General features: G+C 47.0%; 2 protein-coding genes across 2 annotated transcripts; one reads left to right on the forward strand and one right to left on the reverse strand.

Annotated features, from left to right (window-relative positions):
* Positions 1-875: 875 nt before the first annotated feature.
* LRRC10 (leucine rich repeat containing 10) lies at positions 876-2,634 on the reverse strand. Its single transcript, XM_042872714.1, has one exon. It carries the CDS (start codon positions 2,543-2,545, stop codon positions 1,709-1,711), a length of 837 nt encoding a protein of 278 aa, XP_042728648.1. The 5' UTR covers positions 2,546-2,634; the 3' UTR covers positions 876-1,708.
* Positions 2,635-5,813: 3,179 nt separating this feature from the next.
* On the forward strand, positions 5,814-14,055 carry LOC122180739 (cathepsin E-A-like). The gene is made up of 9 exons (XM_042872602.1): positions 5,814-5,893; positions 6,056-6,233; positions 7,772-7,889; positions 8,364-8,482; positions 8,592-8,791; positions 9,459-9,581; positions 10,216-10,360; positions 12,869-12,967; positions 13,044-14,055. The coding sequence occupies exons 1-9, from the start codon at positions 5,838-5,840 to the stop codon at positions 13,218-13,220; spliced, it is 1,215 nt and encodes a 404-aa protein (XP_042728536.1). The 5' UTR covers positions 5,814-5,837; the 3' UTR covers positions 13,221-14,055.
* Positions 14,056-17,879: the final 3,824 nt, after the last annotated feature.

Genomic DNA, 17,879 nt, shown 5'->3' on the forward strand with positions numbered 1-17,879 from the left:
AGAACGTGAAAAGCTGAAGAGGAAATTTAGGCAGTGCCTGTAACAGTAACTTAAATCACACTGCAGCCTTTTGCACTGCAAATTCAGGATGCTTCAGAGGGAAATAGTTGGGGAGAAATATGAACATGCTGATTGAAGAGTCTGTGTGTGTTAGGTTATAGACACAGGCTGCCTGTCTTTGCAAATACCTATTATTAAAGTTAGGGCAGTTGGTGGGGAATTGTGCCAAACTGCATTGCTTTTTTCTTCCCCTTTAGCCCCGTTTTGTGAACTGTACATTCCTTCCTATTCCAGTAGTTGGTGCAAAGGTAATGCTTTTCCTTGTTAGGCTAGTGGTGCCTTTAGCTGAAGCAGCATTGAAGCCCGATTCCAACGGCAGCCTTCACGTAAGTTTTGGAGGCGATTCTCAGTAGGGCCGAATGGCGGCGCCCCGTCTGCATGGCAGCCTGCAGAAAGGAGCTGGCTGAGCTCGGTGACCCATCTGGCCCTTTGCAGACAACACAGCACCTTGGCAAATGACACGGGCTGTCTGCCAAAGCAGGAAGATTAATTTGAAATCAGGAAAGTATCTATCTGTGCAAATGGTTTTTCTTCCTGAAATGAAGAGAATGGACTCAAAATACTCCTCCAAATCAAAATAGACTTCAAATTACTGCAGTGACAGTACTGCCTCCATGCAAGCCTTCAAGGAACAGGTGAAAGCACATATTCCCCCACCACCCACTAAACAGAGTGCTAAGGTAGTTCTGTAGGATGTTGAGTTAAAGCCCCAAATTCTTGTCCTGTTCGTAAAATGAAATAGATTGTGGGAAAAAAGTTTAGGTAAGGACTGGGGAAAGGGAGGGTGCAGGTAGTTACAAAGCGAGACAGTCTGATGAGACTCTGGAACGCTTTATTTAATGAATATTGCAAGTACACTCAGGTGCCAGCCAGATCCAAATGCAGACTTCATTTAACAAGCCAGCAAGTGTGAGTAGAGTATATATTTTCAGAGAATTTTTTGAGAATGATGTTAAGCAGAAACAAACCAGCACTGGCTCCAAGGTTTCAGGGGCAGCCAGCCGTCACTGCTGCCTGTTGTGCTGGGGAGGTGGCTCTGACCACAGCGGAGATGGGGAGAGGGACGTGGCTGCCCTGCAGCACCGAGGGCTGCCCGCCCTGTGGTAGAGGGCTGTCTTCCAGTAAACAGCTGTGGAATCAAAAGCTAGATATCAAGACACGTTGAACTGCGTCTCTGTTCTGTGCTAAACAATCAAAGCAAAATACACTTTAGAAAACAGAAGTTCTGTGCGTTTCCAAGGGAATCTGATGAGGTCTGAGTTTGGCAAGCTGGAGCTGTTCCCGGCTGGACAGTCAGTAACTTGCCTCAGCTACAGCTCCCACGTGAGCCTGGAGAGGTGGGCTCCCAGCCCTCTGGTTCCACATGCAGGCTTCCCTCTGCTGCAGCTACGGTTCTCCCATTTTAGCCAGGGCTTTGGTTTTCTTTGTTACTGCATCAAACCTCAGCACGCGCAGCTGCCCCTAAGGCAGACCCTACAGGCACAGGAACCAGCGGAACCGCATGCAGCTGCCTTCGCAATCATTCTAACTGCTACTTGGCAACAACAAAACCAGAGTGGTCACAGATCTTCTGGGAAGAAGACAGCAGCTGTAAGAACAGAGCTCTGCTGCACGTTGCTTCCTCTGTCGTGCTGTGGGCCGGCAGAGATCAGCAGGCCTCCGCTTCTGGCTCAGCTTTGCTGGCAGGAGGTGGTGACGGTCTCTCACTGAGCGAGATTTCAATCACAGCCCCGGAGCGCTTGCGGGGTTCGGGGCTCTCCTCCGACCACCTCCCCACCCTGCGCACCCCCTTGGCCACCTTGGGGGCGTTGCGGCAGGGGTTGTGGTCATAGATCACCAGCTTGAGGCCGGGCAGGTGGGCCAGGCTGGGGAAGAAACGGATGGCGTTGCGGTCCACATCGATCACCTCCAGAGAAGGCATGTGCAGGAGCACGGAGGGGAACTCGGCCAGCAAGTTGCCCGAGAGCCAGATGGAGCGCAGCTCACGCAGGCGCCGCAGGCGGGTGGGCAGCGTGCGCAGCGCATTGGAGCCAGCGTGCAGCGTCTTGAGCAGGCTGAGCTCACACACCACCTCGGGCAGCTGCTGCAGGCAGTTGGACTCGATCCAGAGGGTCCTGAGGTTCTGCAGGAGCCGCAGCTCGAGAGGCAGGCTGCAGAGCTTGTTGTTGCCCAGGTAGAGGATGCAGAGCTGCTTCAGCGCGCACACGGCCAGCGGCAGTGCTCGAAAGTTGTTGAAGTCTAGTGCCAGAATCTGCAGGTTCTGCAGCTGCTCCAGCTCAGGAGGGAGTTGTGCCAGGTTGTTGTTGCTCAGGTACAGCTTGACCAGTTCCCTGAAGGAGCAGATGTGCAGGGGCAGCCTCCGCAGCTGTCTGCCGCTCAGATCCACCATTTTGTCCACGGGCATCTCCTCCAGGTCCTCCAGGAGGTACTTCTGGCACTCATCGGAGGGCACAAAAGCGACAATGGCTTTCAGGCTGTTGCCCATCTCGGGTCCTTCTTTGTTCGGAGACTGAGGGCTGGGGCCGGCCTTGGCGTCTTCCCGCTGCGCGCTGGCCTGGTGGTAACTCCGTCTGCCCAATATAAGGCTCTGTTTACATGGCACCAGCCACTAATCTCAAGAGCTCTGAAATGTTCCTGATAATGGAACGAGTGTTTGGTGATGGTTGCAGACATGGTGACCTGTACTGCAGGCCTCCTTCTGCCCCACAGTGCTCGGCGCCCCTCAGCTCCCCAGTGAGCCATCCTCCCCCCGGCCTGCACACTGCCCTGCGGCTGCGTCCAAACAGCCGCTTCCATGCCCCCTCACGGCTCTGTGTCGGTGCGGTCCGTGCAGCTGGCACGGTGCTGGGGATTGGCTGCAGAAAGGAAACACGACAGAAGACTGAATTTTTCAACTCCAACGTTAATTAAATTTTCAGCAGAAATGTTGGCTGTGATCGAATTGCTGTTCGAAATACCTGTCAGGACTTGACCGACTTTGCGGACGAGTAGCACTTCTATGCACTTGCCTTGCAAGGTGCCAAATACACAATTGAACAGTGTAACTTGCCACCCAGTACTTATCTGGAACCTTTCATACAGATCCTTGGCAAACGGCTATCTTTAGCTGCTGCAGTGTTTATGTTCTGTAGCCACGTTTACTATAGTCCCTGACATCCTGAGCCATGCAGGGCCTTCTCACTGGCTTCTGCTTTGCATCTTTCCTGAATCCCCACTTCACACACGCAATCGCAGCCAGCCCAGGCTGTTCTCTGCAGCCTTCCAGCTGTGTGATGGCTGTCCCTGGGCTGAGGCCCGGTGGGAAACTGCTGTGGGTGTGCATACACCAGGCCGTGGCTCTGCTGTACCTCCCAGAGCTGTGTCAGGCAGGGAAGCAGCCTGCCCGGCAGCTGGCCCTCTGCCCTCTGCAGCCCAATGCTGCCATCTTCCACACCTACTTCAGGGAGGGTATTTTCTTGCAGTCACTTTCTGGGGGTCAGGTGCTACACACCCACAGATGTGAGTGCCGGGAGGCCACGTATCCTTGGAGAAACAAAAAGCAGGACAGGAGGTTGAGAAAAAAGCAATGTCAGACAGGTTATGTTGCCTCATGATCTGCAGTTAGATCTGGTGATAGAGATCTCTGATCACCTGCTTTTAAGTGTACATCAGCTCTTTCATGAATGTTGGGTATAGGGTGCTTCCTTAGGTCTGCACTGTGCAGAAGCAATGGCATGAAGTGTATGGAGGTTGGCAGGAGTGCAGCAGAAAGGGCAGCTGGGGATGGAGAACAGTACTACAGCCTGATGCCATTGCACTGGTGCTGAGGAGCTGGGTGGAATGTGGAGCTGGGGAACAGAGACTCCTTGTATAACCACATACAACAGCGTTTGGTACAAACACTGCAGGCTGAGGGGTAGAATTTACACCCACAACAAAGACAAGTCCTAGAGGCAAATCCCCTCTGAGACCTGCTGGTCGCATGGCATAGCAGCCTATAGATGAGCAGCTGTCAATAATGTGGTTTAGATATAGTTTTCTTAATAAGCCATATGGAGAGAAGTATGCAATATATGTCGTCTATAGACATAGCTATGTAGATGTATTTTTCTACTTGAATCATTTCTACTTAATGAATCTTTTAAGCTTCAGAAAACTATTTATTTGGGATTTTCTGCATTGTAGTTTAATCATTATTCTGCCTTATCAAAAAAAGTCACAATGACCTTTTATTGCTGCATTTTGTACCTCTGCTGGCTTCACCGAAGGTCTGTTTGGAACACAGTGTGAGATCAGTGCTTGGGAAAAATAACCTTCATGTTGTGGGATAAAAAGGTCTGCATTTGCAATAAAATGAACGATCCTGGACCGTCTGAGGATCACTGACTCAATGGAGGACGTGAGGCAGAGATGGTTCCCTCTGCAGACCAACTGCAGTGCTCTGGAAGTCACTGCATTTGTGGAGCTGCTCCTCACGCCCTGCAACATGGCATTAGTGATTGTGCAGAAGCATTCGTGGCATTTCAGGAAAAGTTCAAGTGATAAAGGTGCTCAGCACAGACGTTGCCTTGCTCCTGTCAAAGTGACAGTGCTGCAGCAGAGGGCTCTACTGTGCATGGAGGGTATGGGAGGGGTTTGTGAACAGTGCTGCTGCTTTCTGAGAGCTCTACATTGTAAAACTCTCTCTTTGGTCAGGCTGGTGTATTAAAGCAAGAAGCTCAAAGAAACAGTTTTGAGAATAGTCCTCGCTAATTGCTGCAAATCATCTGATATAGATTTATTTTAAATCTGTGGCTGGCATTTAGATCCCTTCTTCGCTCACCAATGTTGTATGTTTGTTCTTTTTTCTTCATTGGAACATCACCCGTAGAGCAGGTGATGACTCCTTATCTTGGCCAGGTTTTGTCATTCATTCTTTGTTACACACTTTCAGATTCCAAAGGCTCAGAAAGTCCCATAAGGAAGCAGGCTGAGTGCTAAGCCCCCTCCCAGGGGGCTGGTGGGCTGCTCTTTGCTGTCCATCACATCACTCTCTTTTTAATACCGTTGCTTTCCTGCCAGCCTGAGGTAAGCTCTGGTGCCAGGTGGAGTGGGAGCAGCCAGGAACAGAATCAGTCCAAGTGAGCTGCTCTGAACCTGCACAACAGAGCTCTGGATCGAAGTAGCCTTAGCTGAGAAAACTACTGGCTGTTTATTGCTTTGCTGTCTGTTTTACTTTTAAGACCCATTTATACATATTCTCTTGGGTGGCAATCATAATTATTTCTCGGCCAGAGCTCTGTGTAAATAGGGGATTGATTTTCAGTTGTTAGAGAAGGGCTTCTCACCAACCAACGAAGCGCCCATATGCTCAGTACTGCCCAACGTAGAAGTGAGTCAGTTGTGTGTTCTGTCTTCTCTCTCTGCCTTTGACACTCCTGGCCTTCTTGTCATTAAAGCAAGCTTGAAAAATAGTTTATGCAGAGGGAAGCAGGCAGCTCCTTGGGCTGTCTTCTCTCTCCCATGCTAACAGGAGCCAAGATTCCCCCATTTATTGTAATTACATGAAAGATACTAATGATTGTCAGTAAACATATTTTTGGTCTAGACTGTGCCCTGGCTATCTGTGCTCAGCTTCTCTGGGCACCAATATTTGCTCAATCCAGTGCTTGCTCTGAGAACAAATCCCTCCGCTTGCTGCCAGAGCTCTGACCTCCTCTGATTGATTGACCTGGCGAGCAGCTCCCTCCTCACAGTGGGGTATAAAAAAGGGACTTCAGAGGAAATGAGTGTTGTTGGACCCAGGGGCAGCTGAAGCCATGAGGGCCATATTGCTGACTGTGGTTTACATCCCCTTCACCGTGGCCTTGCAACGGTAAGAGTGTGCCAGACCTCCCTGGATCCTCCTGTTCCAGCTGGCTCCTGGCATGACAGTGATTATTGCTCCTGGGGTCTCCAAAAAGATACAAAGAAAAGCATACAAGGACTCTAGGAAGGAGATTCAGTTAGCTTTCATGTAGTTTTTTTATTTGCCTAGGGTCCCACTCGTTCGATTCAAATCTATCAAGACACAACTTAAAGAAAAGGGAGAATTGGAGGAATTCTGGAGGAATCATCACCCTGACATTTTTGCTCGGAGACACCTCTATTGCTTCCCTCCAGATCTCACTTTGTCAGTAGGAACTGCTTCAGAAAGGCTGTATGACTACATGAACGTAAGTACGGTTATGGTAATGCAACTGTATGGGCTCTCTTCCACTGAAGGCAGATTTTTTCCACTTGAAACGGACAACACTTGAAATAGAGTCTCTCCATTGTAGGACTTGAGATGGGAGACTCATTGTAAATACTAGATCATCACAATTAGTTTAACGGTCTGCAAAACACAGTGTGTATAGATAGAGGCTAATATGGGACCTTGACAGAAAACTGATATAATTTATCAGGGGTAGTTCTGTGATGAGTTTGATTTCTGTACAGATCTGTTTTGGCCTTCATCAGGTCTTCAAAGAAAGGTGGAATGCTTGTGTCTATCAATCTGGGGTGAAGGCTGGGCAGAGTCAGATTAGTTCAGATTTATCAGAATCTTGTATGTTTACGTGTTGTAACAGATCCCCAGATCTCATTTATTTCATCACTTGGAGTCATAAATCAGTGATAATGAGGACCCAAGTAGAGTTTTTATTCTTTTGCTTTGTCTGCTGAGTCTAATGTGTGTTGCATATTTGTGACTGACCTGGGTCTCTATGCTGAGAAAGGAAAAATCTGAGTTTCCTTGGATCTGAGACAGGCAAGTGAGCAGGTCAACCATTCTGTAAGTGTCTCTTCTGGTTTTAGCATTTTGTCCATTTTGTTGGTCTGTTTCCTGCTTCGGTTCATCTGTTATGTTTGTCTAAAGCAAAGAGAAGCTGCAGAAATGTTGTAGAGGCTGCTGTGGGCAGTGGGGGGAAGGTGAATTATTCAGAAAGAGCTTTCTGACATTTGAGGCTTATGAAGAAGTCTCCAGATAAGCTGGAGATGTGAGTGAAGAAGAACAAAGGCAGAAAGTTTTCAACCTGCTCTTAGACTTATCGAAATAACTAAACCAAAGCTACTTCCCCAGCATATCCAGCTTGCATCTGTAACAGTTTTGTGAGGGGTTTTTGCAAGTTTCTGGGATTTTTTTTTTTTATTTTTTTACTAAAGTAACAGGGGGCTGCCTCAGTTTTTAGGTTGTTTGATACAGAAAGAAAGGACTCCCTGCTGTACAGCTGGATATTCTAATATTCTGTTACATTGCACGCGTGCTTGCATTATGGTTATCTTGTTCAGACTGTAAACTCCAGGGTCACAAGCTGTATTCAGTGTATTAATTAACAAGCATACACTTGAAGATACATACTCAAATACTTTTTACTGCTACAAAAGACTTGTGCCTTTGAATTCCAGAAATGCTTCATCCTATAAATAAGTCTCTTAATGCTAAAGTGCTCTTTCATGGCCAGATACGGGCACTCAGACAATTGCATGCTGCATGTTGATAAGCTCTTCACTTCAGCAATCACGTGTCCACAGATATCTCTATCTTCAGCTGATGCCCAAGGACGGTCAGTGGTTCCTTTAACCGCGGGATGAACTTTACTCAGTACATCAGATACAGTCTGTGGAACAGAATTTGTTTCTGACTTGCTCATAGCTGCTCATTGCAATAGGCCCAGAGGAAATCATGGGTTCACCACCTCAGTGGTGGAGCTGACTGGGTTATCCTTCCCAGGCACAGTACTACGGAGTCATCAGCGTTGGCACACCGCCTCAGAGCTTCACCGTGGTGTTTGACACTGGCTCCTCCAACTTTTGGGTCCCTTCTGTTTATTGCATCAGCGAAGCATGCAGTAAGAAATCTTCCTGTTCCCTGTGCTCCCAACATCCTGGGTAAATTGGCCACATTCAAGCAAAGATCTAACTGGCATTTGATTTTCCAATAACGCCATGTGCATGTGTGGGCAAAATTTGGGAAGGGCCAAGGTGTTGCTCTCTGAATTGTCAGGGGTTTGTGGGAGGGCAAAAGCCTGGAGTAGCCCTGAAGCCTTGCTGGCCCGCTTCTCTCTGTGCCGGTGGCAGACAGGGTGGGCAGTGTCAAGCAGAAAGCATGAAAATGTACCCGGGGAGTTACAAACCAAAAATAACCCCCAAGGTATTTGAGAGCAGAAAAATGGGGTGTCTGCAGGGCAGCTGTGCCTCTGTTGATGCCTTCTTCACACCGAAACTCAAAGCTTCCTCACCAGCATCACAGCCAGTTCTATATGGGGAGAAGGTGAGCGGCCTGGCCCTTCCCTCGGGGTGCAGGTGTGGTCTGTTTTGTGCAGGGGTGCACCAGAGGTTCAAGTCCTTTCTGTCAGATTCATACGAGCACGGTGGGGAACCCTTCTCCCTGCAGTATGGCACCGGGCAGCTTCTGGGCATTGCGGCCAAGGACACGCTGCAGGTGAGCCTCCAGCTGGGAGCGGCCTTGGGTATGGAGTCTGACATGTGCCTAATTCATTGGCACTGATGGCGTCTTCTCTTTCACCTCTTCTTTTTCTCCTACTGAGCAGATCAGTAACATCTCCATCAAGGGACAGGACTTCGGCGAGTCTGTGTTTGAGCCAGGAATGACCTTTGCCCTTGCCCACTTTGACGGTGTCCTGGGCCTGGGCTACCCCTCCCTAGCAGTGGGCAATGCTCTGCCTGTGTTTGACAGCATCATGAACCAGAAGCTGGTGGAGGAGCCAGTCTTTTCCTTCTACCTGAAGCGGTCAGTCGTAGCAGTGGCAGGGCCAAGCAAGACATAAATGCATTTTAGTTCTTGGTAGAGGCAATGGAGCATCTTCGTAAATCTTCTGTGCCAGAAAGTAATTGCTCTCATTATTTTTTTCTTTCCTTCAATTTTCCAATGGGAAAAATGGAGTGAAAAGGAAAATATGTTGGAGTGGGGGGGGGAACCACCAGTTTTTGGACAGACGTTTGTTGTTGTAACTGATCACGGACAAAAGAAAAGCTCCTAACTCAGACTTGAAGTGTGCTGGGCTGCTGGAGGTTTCCCTCTTACCAATGGAGATGAACAGAATTGCAATGCTACACCCAAGTGGTTGCATTTAAGAAGAAAAATGTTGCTCTCCAATATGAACCTGTCTGTAGCTCTACTAATTTGTCTAGGTTTAATTCTGAGGGGAGAGAGCAACTGGCTCAATGTATTCCTCATGCTTGCTGTCAGCCCTTGGCAATTCACAGCACATTTTCTCAGAGAGTGCTTGGAGGTTCTGAATTGAGATATATTAAGTTACAATTCAGAAATAATCAGGTTCAGCCATCCACGCTTGAATTTAGAAAGCTCTGTGGTTTGTCTTTTCCTTTTAAGACCGATCTAGTTTTTGTACTCCAACATACTCCCATGCCTGTGCTGATGTGTGCTCTTCTTCCAGGGGAGACGACACTGAGAATGGTGGTGAGCTGATCCTGGGGGGCATAGACCACTCCCTCTATAAAGGCTCAATTCACTGGGTCCCAGTCACTGAGAAGAGCTACTGGCAGATACATCTGAACAAGTATGTATGCACTACGTGGTGGAATTCACCTCCCCAGGTAAAGTCCACAGAGGCAGAAAGGCTCAGCAGTGCAGATGAAGGAGGCTGTAGTGTTTTTCCTTAGTGGGTCTCAAAGAGGAGGTTTGCCAGGATGAGTCTGAGGACTATCAGCTCTCTGAATCTGCTGTGGAAGGGATGGCTGGTTTCTTTGAGGGCATTTTAAAATGCTTTAATATGATTCAGTAACAGTCAGACTGCGTATTGGTGGACTGTTTATGGAAGTGGCTAAGGCACCAATGAACTGAGTCCAGCCCCAGGTCTTGCTCTAATCTTTCTTTTGAACCTTGGTCAAAGTTGTTCACATCCCTTTGTTTGTACTGCATAAAAGCTAAGAAGACCCATGAGGACGTTCATCAGCAAATGACTGGGGCTGCAGGAGTCCTGGGAGAAAAGTGGTTCCACATGTGGGTCTTTCTAGAGCTGCTTCTTTTTGTTTCTTATTTTTAAAAGACATTCTTGTATTTTCAGACTTAGAAAGCTTGGCAGCCAGTTCTCCAGATTGTTCCCTGACTCTGAAGTCAGATAGCAGTGGTGTGTTGCTTCAGAGGCAGTGTATTTACCATTTGTTTAAAGATGCCTTCTTCTCCACTTGCAGTATAAAGATCCAGGGCCGGGTGGCATTTTGCTCCCATGGCTGTGAAGCCATCGTTGATTCTGGCACTTCTCTCATCACCGGTCCCTCGTCACAGATCAGACGATTACAGGAGTATATTGGGGCAAGTCCGTCGCGTTCTGGAGAGGTAATAACTGTGCAACCAGAAAGCAGCCAGAGAAAGGGAAACTGGTGTTTGGTGCAAAGAGCTTATAGGGAGGGAAAAAGAAAAAAATACCCAAAATAATGGCTGAGAAAGGTCTCAGAGAAAGCCTTGTCTCTAGGACAATGCTGAACTCAGTGCTGTGCTGGTTTTGATGCATCTGCCTTGTTGCCCCAGCCCTCCTCCCAGTGTCTACCTCCTCTCCAGTTCTCTTCAGTGATGATGTGTAATGAAACTGGGGGAATCTGTTTAAGGAATTGTTCCGTACTCCACATTTTTTCTGAAAGGTAATTTTCTTTTGGAAAATCAGAATAGTACTACCTTGCCGAGTCCCCAGCTATAGCTGTGGGCTCCCCAGAGCTATAGGGAGTTGATGGCCATCCCAATCAACATTAAAAAGAAATGGCACTGGAATGGTGTGTTAATTATGGCCCCAAGTGGCTCTGCTGATGGACCTCCCACTGCCCGCTCTGTCTGCAGATCAGCAGGGTTCATGCCAGGGCTCCTGGGAGGGACATATCCAGGTTTCTCACAGCATTGGCTCTGGAGTACAGGACAGACCTGCTCAATGCTTTTCTTGCATTTCCTCATTGTTTGAATATCTCTTTCCTCTTGCATCCCCCTTCCTGACACCAGCCAGCACTCCCCCTCCTCACTGCTGTTCTTTCAAGGGGCACCTCCACCTCTTCTAGTCAGCTGAGGTGGCTGGGATTTGTTGCTTCATGGCTTCTCCAGCTGCACAGCTGTACTCCCAGCTCCCCACACTTCTCTCTGGGGGTTACACAAGCTGAGGCTGCTGGAGGTTGGACTGGTCGCTGCCCTCTCAGCAAGGATGTTCCTCTACCACCCTTTATACCTTCTCCTTGTTACTTTTCCAAGCCCTGGCAATATGTAAATCACAGACAGTGAGCCTTTGATGGCTAATCCTACCCAGCTCCAGGAAGGAGGCTGCTTATTTTTCCATGCATTATTGCCGACCTTTGGCTGACTCCCACAGTCAGTTTCTATCCTGCCACACTCCAGTACTGCAAGTAAAACCACCGCCTACAGTTCTGGGTGACTCCACAGTTATCATGACAACACTGCACTTTGGAGAGAATTAAGTGTTACTTTTGCCCTGTGTGTGAGGCAAAGTTCAGAGAGAAAGCGAGCTTTAATCCGCCTCCCTTTGGGAGGGGGAGACCTGGAGATGCTTCTGTGTAACTGATGGGGCTTTGGATTTCTTTTTCAGTTAAACCTTACATTTCAATTAAAGTTTTCAGACGCATGTTAGAAAGTTTGTTTTGATAACAGGTTGTTTTTATAACGGGACATATTCATGGATGTAGATAAAATGGGTAATTTCAAAGTAATCACATTGATACTATATAGACAAGGAATGCGTCGTTTCAGCATGAAGCCACTTATTCCAATTCTGTAAAAACAAACCTAAAAGACATTCTTTATGTCATTGGTTTTTTTTAAACACAGGCAGGCTGAATGTGTTGGCTTAAATCTGTCCTGGTGTAAGTAGGTGCATTCATCAGTGATTTTACCAGAACTTTTATCTCTTTCCAGAAAGGATTAATTTGCTCTGGATGTACTGACGATGTAAATGAATTATGTCATGCTTCTTATATCCTGCAAATCACTATGCTGGCTCTCTTTCCCTTATCTTCTCTATCCTGTTGTTTATCTTGCTGTAATGGCATGACACCTGCTTGGTATACAAAAGATTTATGGCTGTATTTTGATTAAGTTGATTTAACAACAGCAAAATTAGTGCCTTCCTTGTAGGAAGGCCCTAACAATGACTTTAAATGCTACAGTTTGCCTCAAAGATCCCTCTGGGCTCGGAGCATCGTGCAGTGCCATTTCACACGCTGGTTGGTTGGTGAAATAGCTGGAAGGCCAGGAAATGATCTGCTGGGTTACTGTAAGCAAATGCATTATTTATAGAAATTAATGGATATGCCAATTAATGGATATGCCAACATTCAGTCCTTTTTCTGTTCTTTAAATCCCACTCCAGTGCAGGGTAACGTATGAATATATGAACGTATAAACATATGAAGTATTGTGTTCCTCATGAGCTTTCTGAATGGTTCCCTTTTTTTTCTCCTGAAGCAGTGATGTTACCTTCGATAAGGCACTGCGTGGGCTGGAGGCAGCTCCAGGACCCCACCACAGTCTGGCACCTGGAGGGATTCCTCTCAGCACACCTTGCTTCTCTCTTCTTATTTGTGGGGCACAAACTTGGTTTTGTACAAGGGGAGCATCAGAATGGCCCTGCATTTTGTCCCGTTTGGGCATGCAATGCTTTTCAGAGGCCCTGGGGGCTTTGGTGCAGCTGCTATGACCCAGTGTGGGACGTGTGGCAGCGCTGGGCCATGAGTTGGCCTAATGCTCCTCTGCAGTAAATTCACCATTAGTAGTGGCAAAAAGCTTGAATGCAAAGAACAGTATTTAAAAAAAGGCAAATCAATCACATGCCAACCAGCATGTTGCATACAGTTTCTTGTAGACTGCAGAAGACTGTCCAGCTTGCCCCACATCAGCTTCACCATTGGGCACCACGAATACAAGCTGACAGCAGAGCAATACGTTGTGAAGGTGCGTGTCCTCCTGGTTCTCTGCTCCTGGTCAGGGCCAGAAGAGCCACTGCAAGGAGATGTTCTCTCTCTTCCAGGAGTCCATTGATGACCAAACCTTCTGCATGAGCGGCTTCCAGTCTCTTGACATCCCAACTCGCAGTGGTTCGCTCTGGATTTTAGGAGATGTCTTTATGTCTGCCTTTTACTGCATTTTTGACCGTGGGAATGATAGAGTGGGATTTGCAAAATCTGCTCACAGGGACGATTATTAGTGAGTTGTAATAGCATTCGTTCTGCATCAACATGGATGCTGATATAATGATTTTGAGCAGACTTGTGAAAAAGGACTAAAGGTGAAACTGAACCAGAATGCAGACCTGCTCCTCTAGTTTTAAGTGCTCGAGGCAATCCTTGTCCCAAATTATTCAGTTTGGTTCAATATCTGTATACTTACAAGTGAGATACATGCGCTTCCTGAATAACTCTCTCGATGAAGAGAGCTCATCTCAGCATGCTGTGCAGTTCTGCAAGAGGGCAGGAAGGATGAAAATGCTGAACAGCATAAGACTGAGAGTATAGCAGTTAGAAATGAGTGAAGCTAATCCCAGGCTGGTTTGTTTGTACCCTTTTTTATTCCTGTGTGCCATTTCCATCTCATTTTCCCACTGACTTCGTTTTTCCCATTATGTTCTTGTTTTGGCAACTTTGTCTCCTTCCTGCCATGTACATTCTGTTGGGTTTGCTCCAACCAATTCTTATGAAAAGGAGTGATCCCTGAGTGACCACCACGCTTTCTGACACACTTCCTTGCAGACAGCTTACAGCTCTCTCAAACCTGCTCTTCTCCTAGGTTTGTTCTGTTGACTTTTTACTTCTCCTCCTCTGGGTCTTGGTGTTCAATGTCACTTGATTCTGATCTTCTGGGTTCAGGGTATCTATTTGCATTGCAAAAACCACACTGCAGTCCACACAAGGGGAGTTGCTGAACTTTCTACGGTTGATCGAGCCAAAGAAGACTCACCTAAATGAAACCTACTGGAATATTTGTTTCGATTGTTAAAAACCACTGCTGCCTCTGTACATGCGAATAAAACTTAACCAAATGAATTCTGCTTGGACTCAGTGCTGCCTTGGTTTTTGTTTCCTTGCAGTGGCTCCTGCCATGCCAGGGCCACCTGCTCTGAGGGGGTTGAGAGGGTCAGCAGCAATTAAATATACAGCTTGCTTGGCAGTCTGGGGGGGAGAGATAGGACATGCTTGTGCTGCTCTTCTCTCCCCAAACCTGAAATGCCTGTGTGTGGAAAGCCTCCAGTGAGGCGGGTGAGAAGGGCCATGACTTGGAGGCCTGTATGTGAAGGATCAAATTCTCTCCATCAGGCCCAAATGGTGTGTTATCTCCCACCTTCCCTCACAGCTGGGCCTGATGTGAGGTGGGGCCAGGAGGGAGGTTACAGTGGTGGTATATATGGATAGTATTCAGCTTTGGTGGTGTTGGAGCAGCCTCAGCACCAGGCATTGGGTACAGACTTGGTAACATGGACTGGGGCCAGCTGAATGGAGCCCATGGCCTGGGCACAGCTGTAGGGCGACTAGGAACCCATGCAGCTTTGGTGTTCCTGGAATAGAGACCAACAGCCATGAGGAGCTGTTTGGATGAGCTCTGCACACAGGCAGCACAGCACAGTGTCTGTTGGCATCTTGGCAGGGTTACCATCACAGGTCTGAGATTTAAGGCTTCAGCTGTAAGACTTGATAAGTATTAACAGAGTGGGGTGGTTTGTGTGTAGGTGTCTCAGAGGTGTTGATTTTGCCTTCAGATATGAAATATTTTCTCTCTCTGGCGTGTGTTTTTACAACTCTGTATTTGCAACTACATTATGTTGGACTTTTGATACCACAGCTATCAGCCTATAGCAATAGCAATTCATTTGCCATTTGTTTCTTTTTGTGGGAAAGTTTGAACTGTATGACGTTAGCACTTATGTCATGCCTCCCTTGCATTATCTCCTCATTGTGCCTATCGTGCTTAGAGAAGAATGGCCATAAGAAAACTTCTTGAATTGGAAAACTTTTTTTTTTTTTTTTTTTGGTCATAAACCAGGGCAAAAAGAGCATCCACGAAGGGGTTTCAGTTGTTTAGCAGCAGCCAGTATCTTTGTTTTCCCTGCTGTGCAGTTGACTTACAATTCTGGTACATTTCCATTGTTTCCAAAATACATATTTTTCATTGAATGAGAAATTACAGGAAAAGTTAGAGATCTGCTGTTCATGACTGAGGATTTTGAAGGCAGTGGGATTTGTCTCTACAGCATGCTGACAGCTTGGCTCTGTGAATCCTGGCATGGAGCATAAACGCATCTTAGAAATATGTGGAAAATCATCATGAGCATTCAGGGAGTGTCCCTCACTTTATTCTGATGCATTTCATCCTATCTGACATCACCTGATGGGGTCAGGGTATATAAATATGTCAGAACACCACGTTGCTCCCATCACTTCCTCAGTCTTTTCGAGCTTTGCCCACTTCTGTAGGTTTGCCTCTTTGTTCCAGGTAGAAATTGAGTTGACTTGCACGGTAGTTCACATCTCTGCCAGAGGTGTTTCTTGACAGTTCAATGCAGTCAAGACATCTGTGTTTCTCAAAATGCCTTTATTCATGCAATAATTCTACATTCTTTATGCCAGTGAACATGAATTGTGAATTGTTGAGGTTGCTGAAATTGTCTGTTTACTATGCTAAGGCAAATAGTTTACCAGAAGTAGTGTAAAGGGAGCACATCATCCCCAAAGAAAATTTAATATAAGTCAGAGCCTGAAGATGTTTGCAACAGTGAGATAGTAGACTAAATGCACGGAAATTTTTCTGATAATTCATCCCAGCACTAGTTTCTTTGTGAGCTAATGAATGGAATATTTTAATTATCCTGGAGCTGGCCTACTACGTGTGATGTACTGTTTGTTTACTGCATAATAGACTGTGGGACTTCAGAATTGTCATCACTAACCTCTCAGTATCTAACAGATGCCTCTGTGGGACCTAACTGAAGTTTAACCACCCTGTGGCTACTGTATGGCCCCCCCCATGGCCTCCACTGGAGGAGTACTGTCACTGGGGCAGGGAGTGCAGACAGAGTGAGTGGAAGTGGCAGCAAAGTCATTGCTCATGAGATGCACAAAACTCTGGTGGATAGCATCAGTGTGCGCTCTTAGCAGTGGCCATGTTGAGAAGAAAATGATGGAAGATGAGCAGAGCTGGACAATGAGAATCTGGGAAAGCTTCTGCAGGCTGAGCTATTCTGAGACAGATCAGCTGACATCTGAGCTGGGGGAATGAAGGTAGAATCATAAAACTGCTGGAGTTGGAAAGGACCCTTAAGTGTCACGTAGTCCAACCCCCCACAATGAACAGTGACACCTACAGCTACATCAGGTTTGCTCAGAGCCCCTTCCAGCCTTATCTTGAATGTCTCCAAGGACAGGGCATCCACCAGCATTCTGGGCAACCTGGTCCAGTGCCTCACCGCTCTTCTTGTAAAAAAAAATTCCTTAAAAAATTTCAATTGGGTAATTGAAATCTCCCCTCTGTTAGTTTGAAACCATTTCCCCTTGTCCTATCACAGTAGACTCTGCTAAGGAGTCTGTCCCCTTCCTTCTTATACCTCCCTTTAGATACCATAAGGTTGCTCTCAGGTCTTCCAGAGCATTCTCTTGTCCAGGGTGAACAGCCCCAGCTCTCACAGCCTGTCCTTGTAGAAGTGTTTGTTTCATCCCCTGGATCGTTTTTGTGGCCCTCCTCTGGGCACACTCTAACCTTTCTGCATCTTTCCTGTACTGAGGACTCCACATCTGGACACAGTACTCCAGATGAGGTCTCACCAGCGCAGAGCAGAGATGCAGGATCACCTCCCTTGACCTGCTGGCCAGGCTGCTTCCACTCCCTGGTGAAAGTTGTGTGAAGGAAGATACTGAGGAGGCGTGATGGGACCGGACTAAGTGTGGATCTGTGGGAGTTTTATATTACAGGCAGAGTCATTTCCAATTTCTGGCTTAAATCTCCTTTCAGAGGGAAGAACAGTTCCTGGTCTGTAATAACAGAGCTAGACAGTATACCAGATTTTCTCCATAACTGCTGAAAATCCTTCCTATGCCTGTGCTGCCAGCTGCAGCTCCCTACGAGTGGAGGCCTCCAATCAGTTACCTCTGCTACTCCTTCTTGAGAGAGGTCTATGGCCCCTAGATAAGCTGTGTACGTGCTCTAAGGAGCACAGAACAAGACTCATACCTCCCATGCCTAGTTCATCAGAAATTTTGCCTTTTGTGTTTTTCTTAATGGAGTTTTAATATGAAGTATTTCATTTTTATTTTTCAATCCATTGTGGCATAGCTTCAGCAGGACCATAGCAGGCTCTTGCCTCCACAAGCCACAGTAAGGTGCCTGATTTATTTAAGCATACCTCTAAGTATTGGAATTTAGTGGGCTGAGGGGGGAATTGAGCCCAAATCTCCCCTTCTAGCTCCTTGACTAGAAACCAAAAGTGTTGGTTGTCTTACAAGGATGTTACAGATTTAAATCTGAAGGAGCATCTGTCAGATTACATGGCAATATTCAAGGTGCACATAAAGTGGAAAAAGCCACCCCTGCTCTTCTTAACCTTAGTGTTTCCTCTAGGCAAGCCCACACATTTCACTACCACATGCGCTGGCTGGTTTGAATCCATTTTTGAGGCTCTCAGTCCTCTCCGTGTTTTCCTTTACCACCAGTGACCAAGTGGCTTGAAGTATTGCAGTGCCTCATGTTTAGATGCCTGAATCCTCTGCTGGATCTTGCTCAGGACTTGTCTGAGCATCATGTCTGCCTTTATGAACCTTCCAACAGACATCTGTGAGAACCACTTTCAAGAAAAGACAGGAAGCTCAGCCAGAACCAGAAG

Source organism: Lagopus leucura, unplaced genomic scaffold, assembly GCF_019238085.1.
Source record: "Lagopus leucura isolate 7727_CA_CO unplaced genomic scaffold, USGS_WTPT01 Super-Scaffold_100008, whole genome shotgun sequence".
NCBI classification, from domain to species: domain Eukaryota; kingdom Metazoa; phylum Chordata; class Aves; order Galliformes; family Phasianidae; genus Lagopus; species Lagopus leucura.

Bases quoted from the DNA above. Each gene is read 5' to 3' on its own strand.
- LOC122180739 (XM_042872602.1), top strand. From the start codon at position 5,838: ATGAGGGCCATATTGCTGACTGTGGTTTACATCCCCTTCACCGTGGCC. The intron at 5,894-6,055 runs GTAAGAGTGTGC...TTATTTGCCTAG, and splicing joins TTCACCGTGGCCTTGCAACG to GGTCCCACTCGTTCGATTCA. The intron at 12,968-13,043 runs GTGCGTGTCCTC...TCTCTCTTCCAG, and splicing joins CAGAGCAATACGTTGTGAAG to GAGTCCATTGATGACCAAAC.
- LRRC10 (XM_042872714.1), bottom strand. From the start codon at position 2,545: ATGGGCAACAGCCTGAAAGCCATTGTCGCTTTTGTGCCCTCCGATGAG.